The 26,850-nt window shown below is 40.2% G+C and overlaps 1 protein-coding gene across 11 annotated transcripts in view; it reads right to left on the bottom strand.

Moving 5' to 3' along the window:
* Positions 1–1,239: 1,239 nt before the first annotated feature.
* HORMAD2 (HORMA domain containing 2) overlaps positions 1,240–26,850 on the bottom strand; it is a 114,014-nt gene continuing 88,403 nt past the window's right edge. For 8 of the 11 annotated variants that reach the window (XM_001138517.6, XM_063808136.1, XM_063808131.1 and 5 more), the window contains one exon: positions 17,449–18,462. In XM_001138517.6, coding sequence (XP_001138517.1) covers positions 18,358–18,462 — 105 coding nt within the window. In that variant the 3' untranslated portion in view covers positions 17,449–18,357. Of the gene's footprint in view, positions 4,264–17,448; positions 18,463–18,578; positions 18,709–26,850 lie in introns of those variants that run through there. The other 3 variants (XM_063808134.1, XR_010156101.1, XM_054675811.2) reach the window with 3 other exon arrangements.

Genomic DNA, 26,850 nt, shown 5'->3' with positions numbered 1-26,850 from the left:
ACTTCTTCCCTATATTGAATGAGAATCTGCTTCATCACAAATCCCAACCAGCCATAGGTCCCACTGAGCTACCCCAATTCAGTTTCATTCCTCTTCTTCAATTTTTGAAGACAGTTATCATGTCACCCTGGAGAAATCTCTTTTCCAGACTAAACAACTGTAATGTCTTTAACAGATTTTTCATTGACTTGGTTTTCAGACTCCTAAATGTTGTTATTGTTACCTTTCCCTAGACATGCTTCAGATGGTCAATGTCTCTTTTAAAAACGTGAACCTTTGGACTAAATGCAACGCTCTAAATGTGGACTGGTTGGTGGCGCTAGTATCTCCTTTGTTTCTGTAATAGTTAGGTTAGGTAAGAGACATGACAATACTTCAGTGGCTTAAAGAATATAGAATCTTTTTTCTCTCAAGTAACCATCTTGAGAGTTGAGTGACGATGAGTGAGATCAGTGATCCAAGCGGGCAAGGGGCTGTATTCTCTGCAGTCATTCAGTGACCAAGGCCCCTTCTGACTGGGGATCTGCTATTCCATGTGGTGTTCTGGTATAAGCTGGGTTACTACCAAGTCTCAGATGCATCCAGCAAGAAAAGGAAAGTGTGAAGGGTAGGGGGGGTTCACCCACCTCTTAAGGGCCCCAGCTGTCACAGAAGATCTTTTGTTAGCATTCCACTCATGAAAACTCAGTCCCATGGCCATGTTCAACTGCAAGGGAAGCTGGGAAATATACTACAGCCAGGTAGCCCTGTGTCAGAAGCCCCATCGCTATGGAAGGACAGGAGAATGGACATTGGCAGCCACAGTGGGGGCCAGCCTCATTGGTCTTTCAGTTCCAAAAACACATCAAGTTCCTTTCAGACTCAGGGCCTATGCACTCACTGTCCTGCTTGGAGTGTTTTGTCTCTCTGACTGTCCTTCCTCTTCATATGGCCTCAGCTCAAACACCACTTCCTCAGAGAGGCCTGCCCTGACCACTTCATGAAATGCAGGTCCCTTCTGACCCTTCCCCACTTTTATTTGTGCCCCTCCAGACCCCTTTCACAAGGTTTAATGATTTTATATGTTTACTTTTTCTGGTGTTTGTTTTTGTCCTCTACTAAACTGCAGGCTGTTTGTGGGAGGGACTCTTTCTGTCTTGGTCTCCAGTGTGTATTCACTGCCCAACCTCATACCTGACACATATTGGGGGACAAAATAAGGACTTGTTGAATTAAAGAACATAGTGACACGATATGTTTACTAAATATAGCCTTCTTTTGCCAAGTGCATTACACTGTTAGGTCATATTGTGGTAAACTAAAAGGCCTCGGTCTCTTTTCACATCAAGTGTGGTTAAGACATATTTCTCCATCTGCTTTTCGAGAAGTTGATTTTTTGACCCTAGATACAGTATTTTGCATTTATAACTATTGTATTTCAGCTGCTTTTTTCAGTCTATCATTTTAGCCTCAGAAGATCTTTTTTGATATACCAATGAATACGTTTATTTATCTCTTCCAGTTTCATATTATCTGGAACTCTGATAATGTAACCTGTGTGCCTGTATGTTTCCTTATGTCATTGGCAAACAATAATGAAGATGGAAAAATGAAATGGGCCAAACATCAAGCCCTGTTATAGTACGGAAACCATCCTCTATCCTGCCATTGATCCATCACCTCTGGGGATGAATGTTGACTTACACAGACCACAGCCCTACCAAGAATGTCACAGAGCCTATGTCAGATACCTTGCTGCAAGGAGTGGCATAATGGAACTCAACACAGTTGAGTTCTACTCTTACACAGAACAATAAAACTTTACATTAGAAAAAGACCAAATTCCAGCCAATCACAAGAATCCCTTGGACAACATCCTCTAGTTTAACAGTCTAGTAACCTTATAAAAAACAGGAAGTGACTAGTTCTTAGTGCACCCATGCTTGACTCTTAGCAATTATTGTTTTCGCATAAGTGTTTGCAAACCCTTAATTCAAAATTTGTTCTGAAACTTTTCCAGGATTTCCTTTATGGAAATCCTGCCACACTGGTCCATTTTCTATCACCAAACCCCCTTCAATCCTCACACCTCTGAGCAGTCACTCCTCTGTTCCTCTTAGTAGGAGATGCTCTTCCTGCCTGACTCTATGTATACAAACCCTGACCTCCCCTCAAGATCCAGCTCAAAATTCACTCCCTCCTTGAAACTTTCCCTCACCATGCTAGACCTCTCTCTCTGCTCTGAGGTATGCGTTAAACTGTTGGTATTTGTTAACCCTATTCCTCTTCAGGGCTTATTGCTGCTGCATCAGATGGGCTGTCTGAACAGTTCAGGACTTCCTTTCATCGGACCCAGCCAGTGCCTTGCACAGAACCCATTCCCAAGAAGGTATGTACATTGAGTTGACCACTGACAATCAGCATCAACTTATGCTCAGGGCCTAGCCCCTCATTCAAACTTTGGCCAATGCTGTGCTCAAGGGCTAGATGGATGTGGTCTTCTAGTGTGTTTGGAAATAACAAAATTTTTTGGTTGTTGTTTTAAGTAAAAAATTATAAAGTCCCAAAGAAGCTGCAGAATTATTGGATTTTTTTTTTTTACATGATGGGAAACCAATCTGCTTAATATAAAATTCTGGAAAATCAAGGTGGGTATGGGCAGATGATTAATCTACACCACAACATTTATACATCTTGAATGTTCCGGCAGCAAAGGACACAAATCAAAATTCAGAGCTACAAGCAAAATATTTTTGGAAGTGTTTACTCGCCTTTCAGATGCATATTTAGATTTACAAAAGATTTCCAGTAGGGCTTCTTTAACTACTTGTGTAGATTTAAAACAATTTAGTTTCTATGTAACTTTGGAAGAATAAGTCAATGTAATAACGTGAAGTCCACCTGCACTGAAGTTCCCTTGGTAGCATCAGTATCTGGCAGAGCTACCAATGCCACATCATACCATATTGAGAGGAAAAAGTTAGCTCTATTAGATCATTGACTCTAATTCCTCCCAACTGCAAATAAAAACTTTGTACCCTGAAGGGGAGGGGACTGAGAAAGGAATGAGTCTCCCACTGCTGGAGTCCCCCACCTGCCACAGCACTCATAGAAGGAGCCCCCCTCCTCTTCCCATCCTCCCAAGCCAGCCACCTCCTTCAGAAAGTTTCAGAGAGAAACTTTCTTTTCTATCAAAAAATGCTGATGACTCTATTTGCAAAATGTCTCATTATAAAAACCTTCTCTGCTGCTTGCTTTCTGAGCTTTAATAAATCCTGGATTAGTATGAAAACCACCCAGGCACTGACTCTCCACATTTCCCGACGAGCTGTCTGGAGTTGGCTTCTTCTTCATGAGTAACTTCCCCAAACTTTTGGAAAATTGCCCAATGCCAGGAACTTAGGACCACCAGATCAACTTCTCAGAGCAGGGAAAGAAAAATCACCATAATGTCAGTCCTGAAAGCTGGCACTGGCCTCTCCTCCCTTGTTTCTCTCTCTTTCCTTGCTGGCCTTTCTTGCTCATAGCAATTCATGCATGTTCCCCCCACTTTTTTGACTAAAAATAGAATCTGGGTTCCCAGCTATCACCTTAAATGTACAACATGTGGGTTTTCAGTTGGCTATTAGCTTTGCTCTTTCTTGTAACTCCTCCACGATAGGACATTCAGAGCTCAGGAGGAAGCGTCTTTTCTAGTTATTTCCATTCAGTGCTTCACTCTCTTTAAATGTGTCCATCCAGATTTCTAGGAAATTGCAGTGCTACAGCTGTTCTCTCAAAAGGGCCACATTAAAGTTTCCAATCTCAACACTTTTGCTGGCTTGCATTTCATGTGAGCTCAGGGCCACTTTCACAGTTTCCAAAGTGTCTTTCTAGCCTCCACCTTTCCTTCCCTCATTTCCTTCTGCTTTTCTTTCCCTCTTGGGTGAGCCTCCATGAGAAGAGTGCTTCAACCTTACTGGAGCATGCTGCCCCTGTCACCCCCTTAGCAGGGGTTTGGCCGAGAGGCACAAACAGGTGCCAATGGGGACTTCATAGTGCCATCGAAAGTTACACCAGTAACTGCAAGAGATAACCGTGCTAGGGGTAGTGGCTGAAGCTGTAAGATGAAAGTAGTTGAGGGAATTCAATGCCCAGAAGACACATTCAGAAGCCAGCTGACTTGTAAACATGTCTTACCATCTGCAAGATGGTAAATGAAATGTACTTGAACTGCAGAGAAAATTTTGTGGTCTGGAGGCTGCTGCAGTAATCCAGGCAGGAGAAGATGGTGCCCTGAAATTACTTTAGGAGAGAAAGAGAGGGTTGAGGGGCGAGAAGGAATTCAGGTGATATGTATATAGCATTCCAAATTATTTCACTTGGTCCTCACTTGTAAAGAATGATTATCCCCATTTCACAGGTGAATCTCAGGGGGTGCTGAATTGCTCACCCAAGCCCACATGGCTAATAAGTGGTCCTGAGAGGATTGGGGTATTAGAATAGTATACCATTGCCAGCTAGTAGTCTCTTAGCACAAATTGGACCCCTAGTAGGACTTAGAGAGAGGAGACGTAGGGCAAGTGAGTTTAATTGTGGGAGAAAAGGTCCAAGCTCAAGTCATGAGTGGTTTTCCAAGACAGCAGGCCTGGGTGGGGTGTGGCCTCAGGGAGTCCTGGGAGATGGGAGGCATGGTGTGAGAGCACAGGAACAGCAGGCAGCAGGGTGTCAGGAGAGGAGCCCTGAAGACTCCTCTTTGGGTAGGGGGACACCAAAACCAAACGTTCACAGCTTAAGCTAACTGATCAGTATGTCTTGGAGAAAGACAGCTTTTGACTGAAATATAAGACACTATAGCTGAGCTGGGCAAGGAATGAAGGAGGAAGACTCAGGGCAAGGAGGGAGCAAGGCCATGGTACATGTGCCATGTACGTGGTACAGGTGCACTCAGATCAGGTCCTCCATAAACTGTGAGATATGGGGCAGCCAACACAGGCTATGTACAATAGTCACTACCCACCCATCCCCCACCCCCAGGAGATAATGGTGAAACTTCAATGCAATTATATGCATCAGAAACCCTTTGTAAGTCCTCTGTAAGTGGTGAGCTCTAATATAACATATTAGGGTGAGTTGTAGTTACTACCTACTAAAGCCTTCTCTGCAGAAAGATTGCTAGTCTGCTCCTAGGTACTCACTGGTCCCCAGATCCTTCCTTGAAGGAGTTTCTTTGGAATCTGGATGAAGTGGTAACCTTCAACAGCTAATAGGCTGTTGGTTGGAAGGGCTTATTAGTTTCCTGTCCCAATGCCTTGTCATTCCCCCAAGACTAGAAGCGAAGACTCAGACAGAAAGAATTAGAACTAGTTTTCAAAACACTGGAAACAGAAAGAGATTTGACCTTAGTTTTAGGGTTAATGAAAAAAACTTTTTTTTTTTTTTTTGAGGCAGGCTCTTGCTGTGTCACTCAGGCATGATCACAGCTCACTGAAGCCTCGACCTCCTGGACTCAAGGGATCCTCCCACATCAGCCTCCTGAGTAGCTGTGACTACAGGCTAATTTTTGTATTTTTTGTAGAGATAGGGTTTCACCATGTTGCCCAGGCTGGTCTTGAACTTCTGGGCTCAAGCAATCTGCCCTCTTTGGCCTCCCAAAATGCTGGGATTACAGGCATGAGCCACCGCACCCGGCCCAAATTTCATTTTTAAAATTTCGAACAGCAGCTGCCTGCAATGGTTACAAGGGGACCTAAGACCAGTGACTGTAGGAAGTGGGGAAAAAGGTATTTTAAAGGAAAAAATAAGGAGGTGGGGTGAGTTTAGGGGCTCAAGTTAGTGAGTTTTGGTTTCCAAAAGAAGCCAACTTTGACTTAGCAATTAAGATACACCTGATTTTCTGGTAGCACAATTCAAGTTAGAACATTGGATAAGAAGTTTGAAAGAACAACTCAGTTGCATGAAAACTTCAGAAGATACTTATTGTGGAAATTTATGTACATACAAAAGTAATTCCCAGAGAGTGCCCTTTGAAAAAGTTGGCCCTTGGCCCTCCTCTTCACTTCCTCACCTGAAAATGGGTAAACAGCTCAGGGAAAGAGTAAGAATCAATGCAGCCATGTTTCTGATGATTCAATCATTTTTTTTTTCTCCAGAGATGGGGATTATTCTTTGACTTTCCCCTTTGAATATTGTTTTCTGTTTTTGTCTCTTTAATTAGAGACAGAAATTCAATTAACAAGGAGGAAAAAGAGAGAGTCTTTTCAAGCCAATTTCCTTGTGCTCCCAAGAGTTTTTGAGGTTAGGTCAGCACATATCTATGCTGTTTACCTCTTTGGCTGTTGACAGGATGGCATGTGACTTGGCCAAAAGCTGTAGCTGGCCATAGCAATGACCACTACTGTCTTGGCTTCAGAGATGCTTATTGTCTTGGCATATAACAACAGTTTTGTTTACCAGAAAAATGTTTTTTTTTAAAAAGTTATATTATTATATTTATTATATTTTTGCAACACCTATCAAAGAAAGAGAAAGCAGCCATGCCAAGGTACAATTAGAGGTCACTGTGCTGTATCAAGCACTTTGGGTTTCCTGTTGACTAGCCTACATTTCTCTTTGCATTAAGACTCACAGCGGCTCCCCCACACCGCCCCCACTGCCCCTGCTACCTTGCCCCTAAGAAAACTGAACTTTATAAAGTGAACGTAAATGAAATGCTTTGAAGGAAAAAGTCACGGTATGTCTCTAGGAAACACTTTTTTCAGGTTGCTTAAAAAAAATTATATTTGGCCCATTTTCAGGGCAGCTCTTTGGCTTGGGGAAATAATGCATCTGCTAAATCAGCAGTCCTCTACCCCACTCCATTCCACCAATCATAAGTGCTTCCAAACTTAGCTGGGCCAGTACTTAACACAGTAGACTAAGAAAATGATCTGAATGTTCAATCAAATCAGTATCTTCTATGAGAGAATATTCACAAAGTATAGTTAATTGAAAAAAACGGAAAAAAATACACACACACACACACACACACACACACACACACAAAGGAAATATACTAAAGTAAGGAGTGGGACTATGGGTAATTTTTTTCTTCTTTGTGCTTTTCTTATTTTGCCATAAGCAGGTATTATACTTATAGCAAAGCATGGTGGTTAAAAGCACAGACTTTGGAGTCAGACTGCCTGGTTCAAATCCTACCTTTACCACTTCCTGTGGTGACATTAAGCAAATTACTTAATTTCTCTGTGCCTCAGTTTCCATATCTGTAAAATGGGGATAAGGATTGTACCTATCTCAAAGGGTTGTTATGGGAATTAAAGAGTTAATATGTATGACATGGTTAGAACACATCTAGCATACAGTAAACCCTAAGTGTTAAATGAAGAAGGCATTAATTTTTAATTTAGTCAAAGTATGGTTAATTTTCTCTAGAATGCTACTTGCCATTCTACGACATTCACATTTTATTATATGTGTTGCTGAATAGAGGGCACATACATCCCAAAGCCAATGTTTGTCCTCAACTAACGTAGTTAGAGTGGATGCTTGACACTTGGTGGGTGTCGAAAATTCTTACTTCCCAGAGGCCATGACAAAATGCAGGGATTTCCCAAAGATATACGATGACCCCCCCACCCCCAACCCCTTCTTTGGTCGTAGATGAATTATGGCAAGCCTTATTGTCTCCTAAACCACAGGTTATACTACCACAATTTGATTAATGACGTTCACAGAACTGAAAGGATCCTTGACCTTTGGTAAATTATGCCCCCCTTGCCCAAGAGTTGATAGCCTTGGGTAAACCTATGTTCAGTGATACGTGCTCCACTTCCTCACGTAGGCCTGGGAGGTGCAGAGGGAAATGAGAACCAACTCTGTGGCAGACAGTCAAATAATTGTGAAATTGTTAATGGCTGATAGGAAAAGATGGAGGAGGTAATGATGAGGCAGAATTAGTTCTGAAAGATATTTTCCCATCAGTAAGAGGGTCTTCACACAAAAGCAAACCCACAGTTTAAAAAAACTCTAATATTGTGGAAAGTGAGAAACACTTTATGTTGTCTTGCAGAATAAAAAACTGAATGATTGAGCTATTTTTTCATTTTGTAATGAAAAATGTTATGTTGATGAGCTGTAGCCCAAAAGCTGGCAGAAATAAGTAAACGGAAAAAAAAAAAAAAAAAAAAAAGGACAGAAGGAGGGAGGGAGGAGGGGTCTCCTATCCAGAGAAGAGAAAACAAGATGGCACTGAAAATCATATAAAATCACCACTGATGCTGTTTCCTTTCAGCCAATAGAAAAATATTCTAGAAAAAGGAAACTCCAAATCTCTTGTTTACCCAGCTGTCTGTACAAAGTGAATTATTCATGATTAAATGTGAATAATAAACCTATGCAAATATTTGTTGTATTCTTGATTTTGAGGAGGTTGGGGGAGCAGCAGGAAGTCATTTTAAAGTGATTTAGTTAACTATCACCTTTAAAATTAAATCAAGAAAGAAAAAGATTTTTGATTGTTATTTATATAAGCCTCCCCCCCTCAAGAAAAACACACAAGGTTGTTTTTTTCTTAGGAGGCTTATGTCCTATTGGAAATGACAATTTAAAGCTTTTCTCTTAGTATTATGACCTTTATATAATTTCCTTAGAAACTAATAGTGAAAGCTCTTTTTTTTTTTTTTTTTTAATTTTACTGGCTTTAGAGGGCTGAAAAGCTTACAGCAGAGGTTCTTCTATAAAGGGAAACCTTAACTGACAAGTTTCCAGGTACCTGCTGCTTACTGTAAACTCTTACCTATAAATTTCAGTTATAGGTTTTTGATAAAGGGAATATTACAATAATACTGATACCTGGCAGTTTTTAGCTGTTTATCTTTTTGGTTGCAGAATTGGTTTAACAGTTTCCACCAGAACTGTTAGACTAATGACTTTTAGCTAGAACTATGTTAGAGTTTATTTAGCTTATCCATTTTAAGAAGCACTTGAAATCTAAACAATAGTAAGTTATTGAAAGGTGGTTTATCGTCTTGTAAACTCTGTAACTTTTCTGCCTCTCTACACATTGTATCATCACCATAATCTCTTAAACAGTTCATAGCATGCAAATGATTGCTTTATATACTATAATCATAAATGAGTTTCATTAATAAAAACAGCTTCCCTGTGGGCCTCATTTTGAAGGCTGAGTTGTTTCTGACTAATGCCCAAGTTTCAGTTAAGCACAAACTAGGTTCCGATGAAGCTCGCTTTTGCTCGACAGTAACCCAAATGCCTGGAGGAGGGGCCAGAGAACTGGTCCAGGCTCTCCTGGTTCCTGGGATCAGGATCTCTCTAGAACCACTGATGATGAATGGGCTGGTCCCTCAAGGGAACCCTCCATTCCTCCTCCAAACTATCCCAGAGCCCAGGCAGAGGGATCACAGGTACTGTGCCAGATTTAGAGTAGACTGTCATAACCCACTGCTTCTATCTCCTGGTTGTTAAAAACCCTAGGTGGAAAGACAGGTTCACTATCCACATTTTGCAACTAAAGAAACAGCGGAATAGAGAACTAAGAGACTTGTCCAGAAATAAAGGGAGAACCAAGATTAAGATTACAATCCAGACTTTGACTGTAATGAATATTCCATGTTACCCTGCCCTGCACCACTGTTCCATATCTACCTAGAAACCAATGAATTGGTGGTTTGCCAGTTGCCAGCACAATCCCTAGCACCACACTTAACCTGCTGTTATCTTTTTCTTCTGCTATTATCATTTCTGTAGATTTGCAGTGTGAAAATGGACCATACTGTGGAATAAGAGAGCAGAAAGTCATCTAATCTACTCCCCAGGCTTTAGGCAGCACGGTGTCAAAACCAACCTAGATTTCCAGAATAGATCATTCTACCACCTCCTCTGGAATTTGAATGCCATCGAATGCAACCTGAGTCTATTTTCTTTTATTCTATGTTGACTGAGGACAACTATTCTCTTGTTTAAAAAAAACCAAAACATTAAAATAGCATTTTAAAGTTAATTGACAATGTTAATAAGTGGCAAACTTAGGCCTCAGATAGAAGATGATAAGTAACTTGAAATGTTTGGAAAAAGATGATCTATATTTAATAAAACTCCATCAGTGAAAGTTTCATTATTAGCATTTTCACTGTCCTGTTTCTCATAGTCTACAGTTATATTAGCAAATTGCATTTCACTTTATGGAAACTTGTCTCCATTATGATTTAGTTCAATGGTTTCCTTCTCATACTATTTCAGCTAGGGCGTCATTTCATTATGCTGAGAAGTTTCTGAACATGTAATGTAATTAATTCCTTTAATAGACTCCTCTTTATGGAAGACCCATTAGTAGACATCACTGTGAATTAACATCTTAGTCCAGGAAAAAAGCTCTTTGGAGGCAACAGTGAAACAGCTAAATCTTTGTTGAGAGATGCGACCAGAGGATTTAACCGCATTCCTTGTGGTTTCAGAATGACATGCATATTCTGGGACCCACAGATAGGCAGAGATACTTGTCATTCTCAGTAATGCCCTGACCACACCAATTCTTTAACATACAGAGATAGTTCTAAATGTTATAATTTCTTAGAAGAAAACATCATGGGGTTGTGCACATTGAAGGCAGGGGAATGAAGTGAAATTCTGCCCACTGGCTAATGCCTATGAAGTAAGGCTACTGGCTTTCTTTTAACTGACAAGTTAAAAGTACACTTGAAGGCTTCTGGACAACTTCCTTCTATATCAACCTACTAAGGATTGGTCTTCCCTCTGAATCTCGTTGAATAGCAATGAACTCTTTCTGTGGGGGTTTGAATATTTTCTTATATTATTTTTACATATGGTCACTGGAAGCCGATTGTTCTGAGTTCAAAATTCTGACTTTGCTATGTACTAACTGTGTGACCTTCAGCAAGTGATTTAACTTCTCTGTATCTTAGATATCTTATCGGAAATTGAGATAAAAGCAGTACCTGCTTCAGTTGGTGAAGAGGATTAAATGAATGAGCACATGTAGGTGCTTAATGGAGTGTCTGGCCTGGAGTAAGTGCCACTGATGTTGACTGGTATTGTGATTAACTCTGCTGAGTGGAGGTCCCACCACGGGCATGCAGGCCTGTAACACGAAAGCTGAAAAACTCTGACAAAGCAGAGGAGTTGGTGCCTGGGCCTGGGGAGGGTGGGCTGGCAGCAAAGGGACACAAGGGAACTTCTGGGGTGACAGAAATACTCTATATAGTGGTTACCTCAGTGTAAGTTAAAAAACATTCAAACAATTCTTTCCCTGATTATCCCATTTAATATACTAGTCCAGGCTCTAATCGCCTTACATCTGTATTAATGCAATAGTCTCCTGGTTGATTTTTCTGTCCCTGAGCTCTTTCTTTTTTAATTCCTCCTTGGCATACCCATGCTCACTCCCATTTCTGGGGCTACTTCAATAATCATGCCTAGAACAGTATATGAGCCATTTGTTTAAAAGGGAGGGAAAGAAATAAATGTGCGTAAGCAAGTATGTTTGCTTGTTTATGCCTAAAATAGCTCTGGAAAGACATATGAGAAAGTGTTTATGTTAGTTCCCTATGGGGAAGGAAACTGGATGGCTGAGGGACTGGGTGGGAGGGAGGTTTTTCTTTATATATCCTTTTGTTCCTTTTGAATTTTAAATCATGTGAATGTATTACCTGATCAAAAATAAATAAATAAAAATAATAAAGCCCTACCGAGTTAATCTATTCATTCAACACATATTTTATTTTTGTTTATTTGTTTATTTTTTAAAGATGGAATCTTGCTGTGTTACCCAGGCTGGTCTCAAACTCTTGGGCTCAAGCAATCCTCCTGCCTCAGCCTCCTGAGTAGCTGGGACAACAGACACACACCACTGCACCCAGCTCATTCAACAAATATTTACTGGTTATCTATCACTTGTCAGGCACATAGCAGGGTTAGGGTGTCCACAGCCATGATTGTGTTTCATTGGCAGATCCTTCATAAACTGCACGTCACCAGCCCTGTCTGCTTGTTTAGCTTTAAAGCTTGCTTTTAGGAGATAGAAAGTCCACTGGTTAATCACAGTGGCCATGGCTGGCATCTGATTTAGGAAAAAACAAGGTCAGGGTCAATTATGCTACAAAGGACCTCCCTCCACATACTGAAAAGACGTAAAAAGTTGTAGTAGTGGCAAGGGTATCAGATGATACCTCATAACTAATGTTTATTGAACATTAACTTTCTATGTGCCAGCTATTCTTCTAAGTGCTTTTCCTGTATTAACTCATTGAGCTCTCACAATAGCTCTGTGAGAAAGACACTACTATTGCCCCCATTTCACAGATAAGGAAGCTGATGTACAGAGATAGCAAGTAAAACATTAAAATTGTCAAACAGAGTCATACAGCTAGTAAGTAGGGTGACCAGGGTTTGAACCCAGATAATGTCTAACTCCAGAACCCTCAGTTTTAACCACTTTCCTGCCTTTTGGAAAAAGGATTGATAAAATGTTCCTTTGCTCTAAAATCTCCGTTGAAATTCAACTATTTATAGAAGTGTCACTGAGTTTTATAGCTAGAAGAGACTACAGTATTCAGTTGGTTCAATTCTTATCCTAATGGACAACATCTTGCACAACTAGTCTTGAACACTTCCGGTGATAAGGAACTCATTACAGCCAGAAGCAGTCACCATCTGACAGTTTTCATTGCTATCAAAAACAGTCAAATGTTGATTGCCTTCCATGTGCCAGGCAATTTGCTAGAGCATGGGGGGAAAATTCTTTAATAGGTTGAGGCCAAATCCGCATTCCTGGGATGTCCTCCCATTGGCTATGTTCTACGCTTTGGAACAACACAGAATGTGTCTGTGGTTACCTGCATTTTATGACAGACTTTCATAAATTTAAAGACAGCTACAAAGTTCCCTTTAAACTTTCTTCTTCCTTGTTTATTCAGTCTGTTCTCATATCACAATCCCTAGGTGAGATTCATTTTTCTAATGAACAAGCTTCTGTTTTAAAATGCAAATGTGGGAGGGCAGCATATTAAGCTTCGTCTGATGCTTCTCTCCCATTGAACTATCTTGATGGAAAGGGAGTTTCGATTTAGGGAAAGGAGTGGGGAGGGTTCTGAGAACAGAGGCAATTGGAAGCATGGTTCAAGTGCTGGCCCCAGGCTTGGACAGGCTGTTGATGTAGGAGCTCTGGGTAGGCAAAAAGCAGCATAGAAATCCAAACTCCTGAGGCCAGGTGCAGTGGCTCACACCTGTAATCCCAGCACTTTTGGTGGGCAGATAGCTTGAGCCCAGGAGTTCAAGACCAGCCTGGGCAACGTGGCAAAACCCCATCTCTACAAAAAACACAAAAATTAGCCAAGCATAGTAGCACATGTGTGTAGTCCCAGCTACTTAGGAGGAGGCTGAGGTGGGAGAATTGCTTGAGCCTGGGAAGTTGAGGCTCCACTGCACTCCAGCCTGGGTGATAGAATGAAACCTTGTCAAAAACAGAAGAGAAGAGAGGGAGGGAGGGAGGGTAGGGTAGGGTAGGGTAGGTTAGGGGAGGAGAGGGGAGGAGAGGAGAGAAGAGGAGAGGAGAGGAGAGGGAAGGGAAAGGGAAAGGGAAAGGGAAGGAAGGTAAAGGGAAAGGGAAGGAAGGGAAAGGGAAAGGGAAGGGAAGAAGGGAAGGGAAGAAGGGAAGAGAAGGGAAGAAGGGAAGGGAGGAAAGGAAGGGAGGAAGGGAAGAAGGGAAGAGAAAAAGGGAAGGGAAGGGAAAGGAAGGGAAGGGAAGGGGAAGAAAGAAGGAATCCTAAGTTCCTGGAGACAAAGTGGACACGCTAAGAGTTAAAAAGCAGCCATCACGATGAACATCTGTTGAGTAGTGACTATATGTGTGCAGGGCAGTTTACTTGAATCCGCTTGCTTAAATCTCACAAAAGTATGAAATAGGTGTAATTATTATTCAGATTTTATAGATCGAATAAACTGGGGGCTAGAGAGATGAAATATCTTATCTAGAAAATGAGAGGTTTTGAATCTAGCAGCCTAGGCTTTTTCTTCACTACCTTGCTAAAAGGAAGATGAAAAACTAACTTTGCTTGCTTACCCTAGAGCCAATTAGTAATTACCCATATGGAACCTAGATGCTCCAGACTTCACCAGCCTTCAGGAGTCCTGAAATACCCAAACAACAACCCCTTAAAATCCACTCTTATACCAGGTTTCTAAGTGTCTGAGACCCCAAGGAATGCTCCACTAGTGCCCCATAGATGTTTCTGCCTATCTCAAGCAGCCTGCCTCTCCACTCCTGCCATGGAAAAACCCATGCACTGCTGAACCTCATGGCACAGGTAAGTCCAGACTAAAATGTTTAATGAGCCTGGGCATGCTGGCTCACATCTGTAATCCCAGCACTCTGGGAGGCTGAGGCGGGCAAATTGTTTGAGCCCAGGAGTTTGAGACCAGCCTGGGCAACATGGCAAAACCTCATCTCTACTAAAAAATACAAAAATTATCTGGGCATGGTGGCATGTACCTGTAGTTCTAGCTACTTGGGAGGCTGAGGTGGGAGGATCACTTGAACCTGGGAGGTCAAGGCTGTAGTGAGCCATGATTGCACCACTATACTCCAGCCTGGGTGACAGAGTGAGACCATCTCAAAATAAAATAAAATAAAAGTTTAATGAGACTTTACTACTTTACTACTAAAGGCTCTGGGATAACATGATGGAATTATAACACAGGAAAAAGCCCTGAAGCTGAGTAAATCAGCCTATTACCAGAAACGCTGGCCAATCCCTTTCTCAACATCGTCTATTGAGCAAATCTCATGTGCAACTTCCAGCCAGGTTGCAAAGGAATAGTTTACACATAGCCAGTGGTACCTGTGAGCCACCACCTACTGTAAGACTGAGTTTGCTCCTCCCAGACAGCAAAACTCTAATTGCAGAGATATTGTGCACCCAAGGGGATATTATATGAGCAGATTAGCTCCTTAGGACCTCAAGTCTTGCCATTTCTAAATAGGAATTTGACTTTACCAATGGATAACCCAAGGGCCCATTAATAAAAGCTTTTTTCTTTTTAACTAAGACAAGGGTGTCCTCCTTCTCTATCAAAACTGGAAATTATGTATCAAGTCTCAGCCATGACCTCAGTACACAAATCACACAGTCACACTGAAAATATTACCTTTTTTTCCTTTAAACAAACTAAAAATGTCTAAAGGGGATACATTTAGGCATTTTCTCGCTTGTACAGAATCTAGAATCCTACATTGTAGCGGACCTTGACTTAACTCTTACATGCATAGTGTGTTCAGTTTCATTTTATTATTTGGGACCTCTTTCTAAATGATGATGATTATAACTGAGAATTACTTTATTATAATATTTTGTGGAAGTCCCTAAATATCCAATACTGTTGGGTTTGAAACCATAAATTGACAATTTTAAGATACATTAAAGTTGGCGCTAATGGTTAGTGGAATTTTAAGAACACACACACAACTCTGAACTCATGTGAATGCAACTTTGATACTGATGAACATTTCCAGCCTCTTCCTGGAAGAGGTGAGCTGGAGAATGAAAGGACCCAGACAGCAGAGGGACCTGCAAGAGGGGAAATGAAGGTGTGGTTTCGGTGCCTGGCTTCAAAGGCTGGCGGCAATCATGAACCTAACCCATGTCTTTCCAGCTAGACCAAATTTCTGTAAAGACAGAAAAACCCCAAACAGCCAAATTCAAATTTCCCCTACATAATTTTTTATTTAATAATGTCTCAGTTTCCAACTATCATCATCTAATCTTTGTGATCACACTGATGAACCAAGCACAGTCAGAGTGAGGGAATGGCTGGTCTAGAACAGCTCAGGCATCCCAGCATGGGGCCTGTTTTCATTCTTTTCACTAAAGTGTCAGCTCCTTGATGCACTTGTGTTTATTCATCCCATTACAATTAAGAACCAAAATGAATAGAGAAAAGATTTCTTTCCTTCTAATAAATCATTCAGTAGATAGAACTGAATACACTCCAATATTGATAGCTGGTTGCATATTTGAGCTCTGCTGTGTAAAATCAGATAGTTCACATTTTCACAGTTCTCAGATTCCCTTGGTAACAGATCTCCTTCCGTGTGTGCCCAGCCAAGGGCACAGGCCCAGAAACTTCTCTGTTGTCTCACATACACACTGCCTCAGAAACACACAGTCCACCTACTGGCAGTGATAGACTGTTCAGATGGGGAAAGAGGTGTTAATTAGAGATAATAAAATCACTATAGAAATTTTCTAGATAGATTCAGATTTGAGACTTTGACTTAAAGGATCTGTCAGCCTTAGGCTAAGTTTATGACTATCACAAATACAGATTATGAGCTCAATTCCCCTTGAAGCAAAATAGTTCCTTTTGAAATCCAGATTAACTAATTACTCAGTAGTGCTAATTTGCTTTGAGAGTCTTTATAGAGTTTTTGTGAAGCTCCTCTGTGTTCAAATACCTGCAGTGAAGACAAGTTCACTAACTCACAAGGTAGCCCATCTCAAAATTTTGACAACTGACAATTGTAGAGTTAAAAAGCTCCTCCTGGGCTGGGTGTGGTGGCTCATGCCTGTAATCCTAGCACTTTGGGAGGCTGAGGTGGCTGGGTTACTTGAAGTCAGGAGTTCGAGACCAGCCTGGGCAACATGGCGAACCCCCATCTCTACAAAAGACACAAAAATTAGCCAGGCATGGTGGCACATGCTTGTAGTCCCAGCCAGTCCGGAGGTTGAGGTGGGAGGATCACTTGAGCCTGGGAGGTCAATGTTGCAGTGAGCTGAGATTATGTTGGAAAAAAAAAAAAAAAAAAAAGCTCCTCCTTATAAATTGATCTCCTATAGCCTTTACTGATTTGCTCTTAGACCTTCTCTCTGAAGAGACACAAACCTAATTCCTCTACTAGACAGCTAATCTCTTTATGTGATTCTCTTCAAAGAAATTATAGTGACTCAGTCTACAATTCTATCAAGGATATAAGTCCAATACCTTTCCCCTCCTTCTTTCAGTGGCAGAGCAGGCTTTCATGAGTCCACTTAATATGCTAAAAGAAGGGGAAATGCTCCTCCTTGCCTGCAGGCCCCAGTGCTATAGCCCAATTTAAGACCCCAGTTTGGTAGGCTGCCCTAGATAGTCAAGAATGGCTGAGAGTCTGGCAAGGGGCAGTGCTGAACAGGCAGGCTCCCTGGGATTTTCCTACAGAGATTCACTTTAGTCTGGGTCAGAGGTCATTGGTTCTCCATTTTGTGTGTGTGTGTGTGTGTGTGTGTGTTAGAATCTGGAGAGTTTTCCACAGTGCCTGAACCTGAGAGTTTGATTTAGTAGAAATGAGGCAGGCCTAGTAATCCATATTTTAACAAGCACTCCAATTATTGATGTTTTCACTACACTTTACATTTGGAGAGATACTGATGTTAGCAAAGAAACTTTTCCTTTCTGTGTGAAAAAAGATAAGCAAAAAAAAAAGTCTTGTATTTTCATTTTATTTAACCATAAGTCACACACTTAATATTTAACTTATTGGTCCTATCCATTTAAATTAAATTACTAAACCTCATTTTATAAGTTACTAAATCTCATGTTATATAAATAATAGAAATAACACTTTAAGTCATCTATTGTTCATCTCATACTAATCATCAATTAAGTCTATCCAAATTCTTCCAGAATAAGGAGGGAACTAATAGCATCATTTGCAGGTTACAGACTGATAAACTGAAGTGCTTCTTGGGAAATATTTAATATAGGTCTTAAGAAGAGAGCCAGACTCCTGAATTGCAGCATGTTCCGTGTTTCGGATTGGATAACAGAACAGGGCCTGGGGCCAGAGTTGAGGCAGGGCACATTTTGGTCCCACAATTAGCTGATCAACCTCGTGACTGAGGTTAACACATAAATCACACCTGGATAAGCACCTCCACATATCCTATGCAACTCTGTGGGAATTTTTAATACAGCTAGAGAGGGATTCCAGTATACAGGTTACAACAAGTCAAAACATTTCACAGTAGTCTAAATAGCTGAAGAGTTTAATTATGCAAAAAAATCCTTCTTTCCTTTGAGAACAACAGCTTCTTTCCAAAATAGCTGCTGTGGTTCTTTTACAAATATAATATAAAAGGTGCCTCATCTCTAACCCAGCTTTGAAGTAATGCTATCCAGAGGCAGCCCTATTGAACCGCTTTCCTTATGGCAAAGTGGACTCGCGTCCTACCTGGCCAGTAATTTAGCACTTAGCAACTGACAAAAAAAATTGAGCAAAAAATTTAGAAAAAGGTTTTGGTAACAGGAATGTACTTTCCTGCTAAGACAGTTTATGCATGTTTTTACAAAATAAACTTATTTTAAAATAAATGTAGAAGGAATATTTAGCTTTCATTTTCTGTTAGGGATGAAGACCTTCACTGGTTCACTGACCTTCCTCTTCTTCCTGGAGCACTCAGAACTTTGCTGACTGCACACAAAATTCATTCTTTGAATCTGTGAGAATCACCAGAGAGAGGCACAATTCAGCAGAGATTTTGACATCTGCACAAGACATATATAAGACAGGTAGACCAAGCATTAATCCCTCAAGCTGCATAACGGATCCAAACCTGCTTTCCTGTGGGCTGGTTTGGCCCTGCACAGAGGCCCTGCTGCCAGTATCAGAGTCTGGTATTCCAAGTTTCAGGAGCTGAGGTCCCTTGGAGGCAGCCAGTTTCTGAGACAGTTTCTTGGCTCTCTCTAGTGAATTCAACACATCCAACTCTTGAGAGAAGGCTTGTTAAGTTGTGGGGCCAACAAGAAGCAATTAAGGTTTAGGAGAGATCTGGGGCACTGACTGCTTTAGAGGCAAATGTAATTTAAGTCCCAATTTCAGGTAGCAGAGACATACTGCCTTGTGTTTTCTATCGTATGTTCAGAATAATGAATTCAGAAGAACCATAACCTTTCTACTGAGGAGTATGTTATTGATGAAAGGGAAGTTGGTTAGTGAATCATTATAGATATATATTTTGCCATTGAGTTTGGCTTTGGTGAAGATTTTAGAACTTATTTTTGCTTAACTGGGTGAACAATTAGATATATTATAATCTGCCAAACAATCCCTAATGCCTGGAATTCCAAAAAACAGATAGAGGACATTTATATATTTTCCAGCCACTAGATGGGAGGAAAGGTTTTTCCATGTCCTATGTTTTTTCTTTGGAAGGAAAATGGAATAAGATATATATATATTATATTATATTATATATATTATATTATATATAATATATTATTATATATATTATATTATATATAATATATTATCATATATTATATTATATATAATATATTATTATATATATTATATTATATATAATATATTATTATATATTATATTATATATAATATATTATTATATATATTATATTATATATAATATATTATTATATATATTATATATATTCTATAATATTATATATAATATATATATTTAAAGCAAGACTTGTGAGAATATATAGTAGAGTTTCTAAAATTATCCTTTTTGTCCTTCGTAGGAGAGGCATGTTATTATTATTGATATGTTATTATAACAAAATAGTGGAAGTGCAAATAAAACATTTAAGTGTCATTTAGGAACAAAGATTGTGTATCAAAATGGCTAACTTAAGTACTAATTCATCCTTCAGTTTTAGAAAGCAGTTGAATTTCTGATCTCAGGAACCACAAATTCCCTTTGGCTTATACTAAGACAGTAGCTATACAAAACTCTGAGAAAAGATATAGAGCAGCCCCTCAAATAACTCGTTTACTTACATGTAAAAATTTGAAATGGGCTGCTCTAAAGGAAAGGAAATAGCAACATAAAAGGTCAAAGCACAAAAACCAAGTTGTTATCTAGGAGATGAATTTGTTATGGTTTGACCGTAGGAAAAAAGTATCTGGTAAAAGTTAGCTTGTTGCTTGGCCATGCTTTCCATTCAAACCAAACTATCCTCACTTCTATCAAATCTGGGTACACATGAAAGAAGAGAAGATGAGTGTACGAATTCTCAACTGACCAGTTGACCTGATGGTTTAATAGTTTTGTTCTCTTTTTTCTTTCATTGTTCAAATAAATCCAAAGTTTAATTACAAGTTGCAGAACTGTAATTTTATTGCAGTAAGTCAAAATATCTTCAATATCTCAAGGTAATAGTGAGGCCTGGGAACTCTCAATGGTTCATAGAAAATTCGTGGGCTGAAAAACAAGTATGTTATCAGCCAGGGGACACTTCTTAACATAGACAAATAACATATACACACTATATAAACCAACAAATTTATCCACACAAAGGAACATTTGAGAAACATTTTTCAGGTGTATTCCAACTGGCTGAGTTTGTACACTTGACGCCAAAGCCAACAAGCCAAGCAAAAGGCCAGTCATCAGGCAGGCTAGAAAGATTATCTGGTTGATCTGAACATCAGATGATCATCAAATGACTTCTAATACTTTTCATATTATATTTTAAACATACAGCTTTTTAAAGTGTTTCTTTTTAATTATTAAGTGTTTCTTGATGCAGACTAACAAGACGCTACTATGATCTGTTTACCAATAGAGCCTCAGGAGTAGAGTATCCACATATGTATCTGAAAAAAGCCCTGAAGATATGCTTTCTGTATATGATGTTGCCCTACTTTCCATCTTTGGTTTAGTAACACATTCTCCATTTGGGGAGCCAAAAAGTAGGCTTTGCCTTAAGCACAAATAGGATAGCCAGCTGATTTGGTAGCAGTATTTGGGAAGCTCTAGAAGGGATCCCTTCTTCTAAATGACTCTTTTTAATCACTTATCCCTTTATTCACTCCCTTTAAAAATGCTTGTTACTTGAATGTTCTCCTAAAGTTCTGTCTTTGGCTGTCTTTCTCCTTATTCTCCACACCCTCCCTGAGTGATCTCATCCACTTCTAGGAATCAATTACCATTCATAAGCAAAGACCCCCACATTTATGTTTACAGCCTAGATCTTCCTTCTGAACTTCAGATCCATGTGTATATCCAACTGCCGACTAAAAGTCTCCACATGGGTATTCCAAAGAAAACTCAAGTGCAGTCTGCCCAAATTGGAATTCATCATCTGCTTCTCTAAGCCTGTTCCCAATCTTCGTTCTCACTCACCCAAGGTGTCCAAGTTAAAAATCAGAGAATCATCCATGACTACTCCATCATTCTCATGCTAGCATCTAATTAATCACTAATTCCTTTTGATCCTACCTCCTTAATAGCTCTCAAATCCATCCATTGTCCTCTATTCCCATTACTTCTTTAGTGCAGGCAAACATCATCTCTCCCAATCACTGGTCCCTACTGCCACTATGACTGCCTCTCCAATCCATTGTCAACTCTGGAGCACAAGTAGTCTCATATGCAGATCTGACACATCGCTCTTCTGCTTCATCAGTCATCCATTAGTAACTTCCCATGGACCTCAGAATAAAGTCTAGGTGCTTTATGGCCTTGGCCTATTTCTGCAGCTCCATCTTCCCCCACACTTAACCACTTGCAGTTCTAATGGGCCCTGCTTGCCCTACTCTGGACTTTACCTTTAATGCCCACTCCCACGCTTTGCTCCTCTCTTCTTCATTTGGTTCAGGGGCAGTTCCATAGTTTCTTCTGCCTGCTGGGCTTCCCTGACACCCCTACAGCTGTGTTCTGTTCTTACCCCTTTTGTAGGATTTACTATGCAGTATTATCAGGCCTACTTACTAGTCTTCCCATCCACAGTGTAAACTCCTTGAGGTTTGGGCCATTTTTTTTTTTTTTTGAAACGGAGTCTCATTCTGTCGCCCAGGCTAGAGTACAGTGGTGCAACCTCGGCTCACTGCAACCTCCATCTCCCAGGTTCAAGCAATTCTCATGCCTCAGCCTCCACGCTGGGATTACAGGTACCCGCCACCACGCCCAGCTAATTTTTGTATTTTTAGTAGAGACAGGGTTTTACCATATTGGCCAGGCTAGTCTCAAACTCCTGACCTCAGGTGATCCACATGCGTTGGCCTCCCAAAGTGCTGGGATTACAGGCATGAGCCACTGTGCCCAGCCCCAATATTTTCATCATCTTTGTATTCTCAGTTCCTGCCATCTGGTAGATGCTCTTTAATTATTGGCTGAATGAATGAACACATAAATGAAACTGATTTTAAGCCAGGCCATGAGCTGGGCACTAAAAACATATCTCTAGTAATACAAAGATCAATGAGACATAGTTGGTTTCCCAGAATTGAGCCTTGTAAAGGAGAGACATTAAGTACACAATTACAGTATAATGCAATACAATGTAATGCCAAAATAGACATTCGGCAATTCATTCAGCAGTTATTTATTGAGTGTCAGCTATGTGCATGGCACTCTTCTAGGTGTTTGGGACCTATCAGTGAACAAAAGAGATAAAAAATTCCTGCCCCATGAATTTTACAATCTGGCCATGTTACTTTTTGGCTTCATATTTTCCAATTCATCCATTGCTTTTAGGACAAAGTCCAAAAATGGTCTTTCATACCCCAGACATAGTTCTTTACATTTTCAGGGGAGGGAAAGTGTCACAGACCCTGATGAAAGCTATGCACTCTCTCCTCAGAAAAATGCTCACACCTCCACTCACTAATCTAATTTGGCAGGCTGTTTGAGGAGCTACTAGACCTCCTGAGTATTTCCCAGTTAGAGTTATGACTCCTCAGGCCCTGGCTGTGCCTAGCCTCATATCTTGCTTCTCATACCTTGCTTCCTCTTGATTCTAAACCTTTGCACATGATGTTCCTTCTGCCTAAAATGTTCTTTCCCCTCCATTGCCTTCCCTTTTTGCCTAGTTGATTCCTACTCATTCTTCAGATCCCAGATTAAAAAAATTATTTCCTCAGAGAAATTCTCTCCATCCCACATAAGTTAGGTCTCCCAATCACAGAACTGTATAGAGTTCTAGGAGATTAGGAACATGCATGTCTTGGTTACATTTGTATCACTATCTAGCAAGTGCCTTGACATAGTAAAGGTTCAATAAATACTTTTTGATGAATGAATTTTCAAAGAGCACTCTGCCTGCAGTGTAGAAATGTATTGGAGACATCAAGCAGATACAAGTGATGAGTCTGTTATAGTGGTAGACAGGTGATAACTTGCATGGCAGTGGAGATGGAGAGAAGTTAAAATTGAGAGATATATTTGGCAGGTAGAGTCAGGAGGATGGCCAATTGGATACCATGGTAAGAGAGAGATAGATGGGTCAATAATAACTTCCCAGTTTCTAGTTTGGCTAACTGCATGGATGGAGGTGCTGTTCTCTCAGGTCGAGAACAATGGGAGTTTTGAACCTGCTGAATTTGGAGTGCCTACAAAACCTTCGTGTGGACATGCTGAATCGGTGGCTATCTGTGGAAGTCTGAAATTCAGGAAAGAGGTCTGGGTTGGAGATGTAAATTTGAAAGTCATAAGCATACGGAGGATAACTAATGCCATGGGTGTGGAAGAGTTTGCTTATTGAAAGATCAGAGTGTGGGAAGGGAAAAGGATCAGGACATAGCCTAAAGAAATCTAACATTTAGAGATTAGTTAGAGGATGAGCCAACAAAGTAGACTGAGAAAGAGAGAGATAAAAGAAGACTAGCAGACTGTCATGTCGAGAAAGTCAGGGGAAGGGGGTTTTAAGAAGAGGGAGTGGAGAAATTAAAAGGTGGTGGTCAATAGTGTCAGGTGTTGCTGAGAGGGCAAGGAAGATGAGGACTCAAATATGTCCACTTGATTTCACCACATGGGGTTTACTTAGTGCATTGGATTGGTGAGGGTAGAAGTCACCTTGAAGTCATTTGAAGAGTGAATAAAAGATTAAAGAAATTGAGACAAGTACACAAAGTTTTATAGAAGTCCAGAGGGAGGGACCAACTCAGGCTGGGGAATTTAGAGAAGGCTCCTTAGAAGAGAGACATTGAGCTGGGTATTGAAGGAAGAGCAGCAGTTCACCAGACTGGAAATGGTGGTGGGAGCAGGGGGAGGTTATTCTAGGCAGAAAGTTCAATATGTTTAAAGACAATGAAACATGAAAAGACATGGAAAATATATGAGATGGTAGGAAATGTCCCTTTATTAGATTAGCTCTTATGGTTAGGTATTATGCATCCAACATACTCCTGTTAAAAACGTAAATTCCCCTGGAATTTTTACTTAATATTATGTTAGTGTAAGTGAATTTACCAAGTGGTCTCCAAGTGTCAGCCTACTAAAAGCAGAGCCTCACAGGCTTTGGAAAAAAGACAGATATGTTGTGACACAGGAAGGGCAGTTCAGGGCACGGTACTTGTTTTGCATGAGGAGGTAGACCTGCATGGGGAACCATGGGAGAGGGCAGCCCCAGGCAGCCAGGAAATACAGTGAGTTTTGTGCCTGGGGTGAGTGTAGTGAATTTTGCTCACTTCAAAATTATTTTTCAAGTCAGATCTGGCAAAATGTTTTCTCTTGAGAAAACCAGTCCTCACCAGTATAAATTTGTAGTTAAGTTTATGTCTAGAATCTTTGGATTTGGCAGTTTCCAGATCAAAGATTTCTATGGTTCAAAGGATCTATGTCCCTAAAAGTAAGTTATACCACTGATGTTAGTTTTGATTCCCTTAACATTTATATTTTTGGCACAATTAAAGGTAGATCAACAGTAATTATAAAATAAATGCTATTAACATAAATGAAGTTTATGTTAACATTGTGATGAATAAGCAGTAAGAAAGCAAATGCTTTGAGAGAATACTTATGTCCAACACCAGTGGAGCTGTAAGCTTTCTTGATATGTTGGTACAGTAAAGGAAAGAAAGGAGTAAAACATGACAAAAATTATCCAAGTTTGTGGTAATGCCATTGACCAAGATTGGAAATAGAAGAAGTTGAGGGAGTGAGAGGTGGGAAAATGGTGGGGAAGATAGATGGAGAAATAATTGACTCTGTTTTTAAGATTCCGAATTAGATGTGAGATATCCAAATGAAGATGTTCACCAGGTGTTGACTATGTGAACTGGATCTAAGGATGGAGGAAATCACATCAAGAGCGCATTGGGAAATGTCTCATGTTTTACTGGGACTTATGAGGGGTTTGCCCATTCAATTAATTTCTTTATCTTCTGTAGTTTGTGACCAGAGTTCTGGACCATGACTATCTCTACTTAGGAGGTAAATGTGTATTCTTCTTAGGCTCATAATCAGATATGTCCATTTATCTCCAAAAGTTGTTACATAAGTTCTTCCTTACTCCCTTCTCTAAGGCATCATGTAACTTTAAAAGTTTTATAATTAATTCATTTATTTGATAAATGTTTTTTTGAGCACCTTCTCTGTGCCAGACATTGTGTTAAACACTAAAGATACAAAGCTGATCAAGACACTTCATGTCCTCAAAGAAGGCCTGGTACGGGGAAACAAACAGGTTACAGAGGAAATGACAGAGTCATATATAGGGTACAGCAGGGGTTCCAAAAAGATCTTATCAGTTCTTTCTGGGGAGGCCTGGCAAGGCTTCAAAAGGGATATGAAGCTTGAACTAAGTAATGCAAGATGAGCAGACATTCACCAGGCAAACAGCATTAGGAAATGGGGTTGCAGATAACACATTTTAGACAGAAGGAGCACAGGTACAGGGATATAAAGCAGGATACCTCTGGGGAATTGGGTATAGTTCAATGGGGCTAACAGGAAGGGTGTGGGAGTGGTGGGCTGGGTCAGACAATGTCATTCTTTAAAGTTTGGACTTTGTAATGAGAGTCTGTAATGGAGAGCCCTGAAGGGTTCCAAGAGTAGGTCTGTTTTAGAAAGATCCCTATGGCAGCAGTGTGAAGGGTGGATTGGAGAGGAGTAAGATGAGAAGCAATGAGGCTACTTCAGAAAATGAATGATCTGAGCAAGACCAAAAGCCGCAGTGAAGTTAGAGGGAAAACATTAAAAGGATAGAGGGCTCAGGAGAGACAGAATGAGTGCCTGAACCTGAGCCCTACCATGACTTGATCATTAATTGGAATAAGCACAGGTATAGTAAAGGAAAGAAAGGAGTAAAACATGACAAAAATTACCCAAGTTTCTGGTAATGCCAGTGACCAAGATGGGAAATAGAAGTTGAGGGAGTAGGAGGTAGGAACATGGTAGGGAGGATGGATGAAGAAACAACTGACTCTGTTTTCAATATTCTGAATTGGAATGAGGTATCCAAATGAAGATGTCCACCAGGCATTGACTATGTGACCTGGAGCTAAGGATGAAGGAAATTGCATCAAGGGCACATATCTAAAGAAGTATTCACTTGGGACAAAAGAAAGGATATTACTTCTTCTGAGGTCCGAAGGAATGAGGTAAAATGGATACAGATATAGGTAAACATTTAAATATGAGAGCAGAAAGTTGAATGATTTATGTTTGATGGCCTTAATTATTTCTATGAAGTAGAGTTTAGGTCATCTGCTTAGAAAGGGAGTAAATTGGTCTTGGGTGGCACTTAAAACACTTAAGTGGTAAAAGTATAGAATGGTCATTTGGACAATGGGAAAAGCAGTTGATCATAGATTTGTAAAAATAATGTAGAGTTTTACTTAGGATCCAGATAGCTTTAAGACATATTACTTTCAAATTAAACATTTGAATGCTTACAACAGACTATATACTAAAAAATCACATATGTTATGTCATTTATTCCTCACAATAACTGTGTGTGATGGGAGGGGGAGTGGTTATTCCTCTTGTACAGATGTAGAAACTGAAGCTCAGAGAAGTGAAATGACTTATCTAGTTCACACATTTAGTAAGTGCAAGTTTTGAACCCAAGTCTTCTGATTTCAAGTTTAGTGCTCCTTATAATTTGTTTCTTCAACCCAAAGGGGAAAACAAGGTAAAAA

This window comes from Pan troglodytes, chromosome 23 (assembly GCF_028858775.2).
Source record: "Pan troglodytes isolate AG18354 chromosome 23, NHGRI_mPanTro3-v2.0_pri, whole genome shotgun sequence".
NCBI classification, from domain to species: domain Eukaryota; kingdom Metazoa; phylum Chordata; class Mammalia; order Primates; family Hominidae; genus Pan; species Pan troglodytes.
The sequence above is the reverse complement of the archived record's forward strand: the minus strand, read 5'-3'. Positions and strand labels throughout refer to the sequence as shown.